The 6893-nt window shown below is 35.6% G+C and overlaps 2 protein-coding genes across 2 annotated transcripts; both read right to left on the bottom strand.

The window, feature by feature from the left end:
• LOC123546526 (uncharacterized) lies at positions 1 to 3935 on the bottom strand. Its single transcript, XM_045332879.2, has 2 exons — positions 2976 to 3935; positions 1 to 1699 (listed from the first exon to the last, which is right to left on the bottom strand). The coding sequence occupies exons 1-2, from the start codon at positions 3292 to 3294 to the stop codon at positions 801 to 803; spliced, it is 1218 nt and encodes a 405-aa protein (XP_045188814.2). The 5' UTR covers positions 3295 to 3935; the 3' UTR covers positions 1 to 800.
• Positions 3936 to 4684: 749 nt separating this feature from the next.
• Positions 4685 to 6586, bottom strand: LOC128555940 (uncharacterized). Its single transcript, XM_053539781.1, has one exon. It carries the CDS (start codon positions 6584 to 6586, stop codon positions 4685 to 4687), a length of 1902 nt encoding a protein of 633 aa, XP_053395756.1.
• Positions 6587 to 6893: the final 307 nt, after the last annotated feature.

Below are 6893 nucleotides of genomic sequence, written 5' to 3' on the forward strand. Positions count from 1 at the left end.
AAGTGTTTACTTTTATATTTTTAGAACTTGTTTACACCACAGTCATCTGGTTTAAACTGCTCATCAACAAACTTTTAATCTCTTCCTTGATTGGAGTCTAAACTTAAATATATGCCGACTTATCAAAAGGTCGCACTTTATTATAATTTTATCTTGAGTGTTTTAATCAGCAGTTGTTCCTTTTATTTTTAATCAAAATAAATAAGCGAAATTAAATACACCATCTATACAATTAACAAATCAACAATCTAGAAATACACAATGAAATTCAAACTTTCGACAACCTAAATTATCTATAGCTTATTTATAATTTTATTGCGCAACATTTTGTGCCGTTTTATGTTAAATCATTGTACCGAACTGCTTTAGGATGACATTGAAAACTACTGAGCTATAGAAAACATTGTACAATGCGCTTGGAGCACTTGTTTAATCTCAGGGATGAATGACACCTGCGTTTGGCGACTTTTCTCTGTAATGATACGACAGATCTGTCTGAAGTTATTTGTGCTTCGCCACTGAATTCATGTTGGGAAGTTATCAATTACTTACGGAGATCATGTCAGTAAAGGAGAAGAATCCTGGAACACGAATGTTTCATTGCAAATAAAAAGTAAAACACATTAACCTAGCCATTCAACAATGACAGACAAAAATAGGGGTCGACAGTCAAGAAATTGTGATATAAGTTTTTATATTCTATTAGAATCTACTAGCAGTCAGTAAGGTTCTGCATGAGAAATGATCTCTCGTTTAGCACTGATATATAAACATTTTTTACCATATTCGTTTAGTTCTGACTATAAATTTGTGGAGTCACTGTTATTTTGATCTAGTAAATGTTGGCCGAAGAAAAAGTGTTCTTCTTTGTCCTCAAATTCTTCTTTTGTCTTCCTTTCTTCTCTGTCTTTCTTTGGAACTGTTACTGACTTTCCGAATTTAACTGGCGGTAATTTAACATGTTCATCAGTTTTATGCTGTGGCTGAAGGCTGAAACTAGTTTTCACTTTTATTTCTTTAACATATTTGTCTGCTGCCCCGCCACTTATATGCATTAGCTCTGGACGAAGGGAGCCAGTTTCTAAGAGATCATTTCCATTTGTGGACGGAGTGAATTCTGGGAACGGCAAAACTGGAAGTTCTAAGAGCTTCCGGTTGCCATCAAGCGTTTCTGCCACGATTGTCCAATCTTTAACAATATCAAAGACTTTCACAACTCCAGAAAATCCGCATGGTTTATTTGGTGGTTCTCCCTTTAAAAGTTTCAATACTAGCGGTTTTGTAAATGCACCAACTGCGACAAGTTGTTTTAAAGTGTATGCACATGCGTTCTTGTCAGCCTTGACACTTTTGGACACGGCTTTCTTGTATTCCACAATATAGAATTCCCCTGTGACGTCAAACGGCACTAACACATCTATTCCATCTTCCGTGACACAAACTAAACAACGTAACAGCTTCCTTTTAACAGCATTTTTCTCAGCAACATATTTCACATAATCCTCAAAGACGCTGTGCACGTAAAAGACTCCAGGCGGGTACTCTAGTTTTTCGTACATTATTTCCTTCTTATTAAACGGATCTAAAAGCGTGAAACCAGTCACTCTTTTGGCAGACAGGAAGGAAGCAGGCATGATTCGTGCAAGATTTGCGACACTGAGGATCGGAACCGTGTCTTCTTCCAGTAATCGAAACCAACCTTTAAACAAAAAATCATAAACTATATAAATCGTGTAATTAATACTTCACGCAAGATACTCATAGAAAGAGTTTAACTTATACATTACATAACACAAAATCGTGCGTTTAAAAATGAAAAACAAATATATAGGCTGGGTTTTATCGTGGCGATGTACTTAAGTGCTTGAGATAAAAGTAAAAGCCATTTTATAAAATTTAATGATGCTTTGACACGTGCAAGAAATAAAGGCTCTTCTGAGAGAAAAAATCTTAAAATTTAATACTACTTCAATGTTCTCTGATCAAGTCTAGACAGCTGCACAAGTATTAGAAGAAATGTTTACATATTCGCGTTGATGTCGTGTTTTAGAAATGACTTAAGGTGTAGGAAACTATCAAAACTAATATGACGGGTATTACGATGAAGATGAAAAACGACTGATCATGCCGACATACTAACACTACATGTATATAGCGTAGGAAAGATTCATGACTCCTGAGGTTACTTCTGTGCTTTAAAGACCCATCACAAATTAATGACCTTCATTTCCCCGTGCCCTCTACTCGAAAATCATTCTGATAAATAGGTGTAATACTGCTGTAATACAAGATACAGGTGGACAATTCAGGCCCTTCCTGAACTGATGTGTATCAAGGACTGGGCATATTAGTTCATTTATCTAATCAAATGACCGGACATTAAAACATTGCCTTGGCCTAATATATGACACTGCCAATTTGTAAACAGATACTTGTATTTTCCATTTTTATCCAATTATGTATAATTACCATCAAAGAAACACAGAAAAATAAAGATGTTGTGTGGCGCGTCTTTGAATACTTAGGACGTTTGTAATGTAATATGTAGAAATTAAAAGTAATGGAGACATATTATTTAAGAAAAAACGTTTATTTTCTGTGTGAGTGCTCTGCACGTGCTGGTCCGCAAACTTGAAAAGAATCCACGGCGTGAAAACGTTCATAACAACGTGAGTAGGGATATAGCATCGTGGGCGTATAACAAAACAAGTGTAGACTTATGTTTTGGTCAGTATCATATGCAGTGGGGGTTGAACAACCCGAAAGGAGTAATATTGACATCGGACTATGGTCAATCTTGCTTTCGGACAGGTGAACAAAACTTCATATTGACCTAGACATAAGTTTATTATTGTATACTTCAGTCCCCCTCTACCCCCTCCCCCTCCTTGCCCACCGCTCACCGCTCCCACTACTCCAATATTGTGTTTTTTAAATCTTTATCGCAGCAGACGTATACACACAAAATAGATTACCTGGATAGTCAACTGGGATGGCAACCACTGACCCGCCCTCTTTGAACTGGACACCATCTTTGGAAGTTTTGACAGCCACGAGACTAGAAATGTTCCGAGCAATAACCTTGAACCCTTTCACCTCTTTGTACAATAACAACGGTTGCTGCAGCATGCTGCTGGCGTCTTTCTTCTTTTTGCTCTTGTCGTCTGCGTTCATTTTAACTATGACCGGAAGTGTAAATTCTTTTAACAAATCAACGAGACTCAGTGACCTGTCTGACCACTGCAGAGAAAGAGTTCTAGGATTGCGCGATGGACTGGTGTCTTTCGTTGCCATATTTTATCATTAAAGCACTTTAATCCAATTCGTTAACAAATATCCTATTTTATATGCACTTAAGATATGATTAATCCGCTTCAGATGAGCGTTGTCACAGATACATATCAGGTATTAAACCGCAGTTTTATTAAACCGCAGTTTAAACATACATCAATCATGCAGTACATCCAACGTTTAAGTTGATTTTTTTTTTTGAAAGTGAAAATTTTATCGCTAGAGAGAACACCCTTTCATTTCCTATATTAGTATATAAAATCTATTTTTCAATAAACTATTCGCACGTCATTCAATACCGTGAATACGAATCGATTTTCCTACGCTTCGATCGCGACTGATTATTTTCCACAATGAAACGTGAAAAATGGTATGTCTTTTTATTCATTTATTTATATACATGTCCAATAATATTCCCTTTGAGATGTCTAAAAGTAGACTCCAAACTCTCACTTCTTCATGTAATGAGTAAATCCAATTGAAATGTTTCAGCGTGGTATAAACACGGCATTTACAAGCCATCCAAAAACGAAACAAACTTAGCGGCCGTCTAATGTTACCAAATTTCCTTCTCATCCATTAAGACGTTTGTTTGCTATAGATTGCATTCATAAAACACAAGCTGTTTAATTATTTTGTTAAACTGGCACGCTAAAGAAAGCTCCTCGAATACTAATGAAGACACAAACTCTTGTCTCTTTCTGCCCCAATGCGTTTTGTTAAAGGCAAATTTCGCACAAATAATCTGATAGCATCTAATTATACGTTGTTCACTCAGCTCAGATACAAAATATTGTATGACTTAAAACGGGGTTTTGAAGAGTGAAATATCGGATATTTGTTTCGCAACTGACAAAATTGTATGAAATTTGTCTATTATAAGGTGTTTCTGACAAATCTATTTGATTTATTTGCCGAAGTATTTTGGTTAAAATAAAAAATAACTTACGTCGTGCAATGTTTGATTTATATGACAAGTATGATAATCAATAAAATATATTAATCGGCTTAAGAACGGTACATGTATGGTGAAAAGTTAGAATATCTATACTACAATGTACAACATTTGACGCATACGAGTCAGTAACGTTTAAAAAAAGTTTGTATAAGCCAATGCAGAAAGTTTATTTTTGCTTTCAATTTTACTTCGACGTAATATGTTTGTTGTTGCTTACTTGGATACTTGTCAAAAAAATATTTCATCATAACCACAGCCACATACTTTCTTATTTTTTTTCCCTCCACTAAAATGAGAAACGCATAATATAAAGGCAAATAGGATTTTTCACATGTTTTTATTTTTACAAAATCAAGTTCGTGATAAAACGCTTAACTACAGTTCTATATTATCTTTATTGACTTTAACAAGATTTTGTACTCGTAATGTGAAAGTTTAAGAAGCAAATTCAAATATTTGAATGAAATCAGTGTTTTCTGAAGTTACAAGTAGTTTACTTTTGTTGTCATTGTAACACAACGCTTGAGGCGCGCACAGTCCATCCGCTTCCGCCAGAAGTAACTCAACGTCATTTCCGGCATGCGCAATAGTGTAAATTTGGTCCGTATCTTTACAACATACTACAATATTACTATGACTGTCAAAGGTTACACCCTTTGTACGGAGATGATTAAAGTAGTTATATTCTAGGACCGTTGTTTGTTGAGATTCGCTTACAGCTACTTCATGTTCGTCAACATAATTTTTAATCTTTGTATCACTTCCGTCGATGTAACATGACGTCACTGTTGAAATAGTGAAATGTTTAGTTAGCTCGTCTACAGCGATTTCGGAATAAAAATTACACTTTGTCTCGACTTGGAATAAAATATTTGAATCTAAGTCTACTGCACGAATAAAAGATGAATCTTTTGTGGAACAATTTACAACAAAAATACCTTCATGGTGCTTGACACCCCAACATGTCCCAGTGCCAGTTTCTATGATCTTGACAATTTCCGGTTCCGGTCTAATCTCAGCGATGTTGATTTTGCTCTTCAAAGGGGATGTAACAGCAAGCGCGTTTTGACTTATGCACGTAAGATCAAACAGACCGTCTGGTACATTTAATTTAGCAGTTAATTTGAATTGAGAATTAAAAACTTTAATATTGGCGTTGTTTCTATCAGCTAGGGCAATGCCACCTGTCGGCAACATTGCACATCCGGTGATGTTGCAAGTCCGTTTTTCCTCCTTCAAGCGGATGTTGTACTTTGTTTCATCCTTCTTTTCAAAGTTCATCTCGTACAGCTGCCCAGCATCCCTCTGTGCACTTTGAAAATCGTCGTTAATTTTCAAACAGAATCTTGTATTTGTAAACTGTCTATGTTCCTTTTTCTTCAACGCCTCGTTCACCGATTTGTCAGCTTGTTTCATCTTGATATATTTATAGATGTTGTCATGCATATCACTACGCAAAATCTCTTTCAGAAAATAAACCTCCGCGCGTAAATCTTCGCAGGCGTGTTTTGCTTTCTGGCGCTTTTTCTCGATATCTCTTTTACATTTATCAAAAACAATTTCTAGTCTTCTTACAGCTCGTACTTCCATCAAATTTAACCAATTCAGTAATTCCCTCTTCTTGATTTTTAAGTCATGCAAAAATGTTTCTCGTGATTTCTTCAATTCCTTCAAGTCGCACTGCAACTTCCGGTCGTATTCTTTGAAATCTGCTATTTGGGCGTCAATTTTTCTAAAAGGTGGAGTAAGAGAGTCAAAGTCTACTTCCGGAATAAATTTTAACTTAGAAAAACAAATCTTATGTTCGTTTTGTTTACAAAGCTCACAGCACAGCTGTGAATGATGTTCACAATAATATTTTATTAATCCCTCCGAATGCTGACTGCAGTATTCCGTAAAATTGTAAACTGGCACTTCATCATCTGAGTTTTCGTCTGCTGACTGAATATCGTCTGCTGTAACTGTACTTGTAGCATCTTCAGCTTCAACACTAAATGGATCTTTTGACATGCTTGCTATCAGTTTGGCTCTGTAGACTTCGTATCCCTTTATTGCATCAGACGACAGAATTCCAATATTAAACTGTCCATTAACTCTTCTTGCTCCATCATTTTTATCTTCTTCTATTATCACGTGATCTCTGTTTAGAAGCTGGTGGTTTTCAGTAACAACCAGCTTTCTGTGTGGTTTCAAACAACTTGCGCACAAAAACTCTGCGCACGTTTTGCAGAAGACAACAGCCTCACGCGCGGGAGTGTCGTCTGCGTCCAAGTTCTGTTGACGGCATATTCCACACGTAGCAGTTTTGACATTAAAAGAAACTCGTTTACGTTCCATTTTTAAATTAAGAAATTTCAAAATTTTCTAAAATATTTTCATAAAGTTTTCACATACAGTAATACCCTTCATTAGACGCAAAGACTAATATATATCTTATACATAAACGATCTTATGATCTTACACGTTTTGTCAATAAGTCTAAATTAATCAAATCATATATCAAAATAAACAATGAGCATATATATTCCGTTGATATTATTAACAATTATTAACTCAATAAGTTAAAATCAGATATTCAAATTTAAACAAAAAGGCACGACAGCGTGAAATGTGTGTTTAGTCAAGACTTCGCGCTTTTGTTTTT

Source organism: Mercenaria mercenaria, chromosome 3 (assembly GCF_021730395.1).
Source record: "Mercenaria mercenaria strain notata chromosome 3, MADL_Memer_1, whole genome shotgun sequence".
In the NCBI taxonomy this organism is placed as follows: Eukaryota; Metazoa; Mollusca; class Bivalvia; order Venerida; family Veneridae; genus Mercenaria; species Mercenaria mercenaria.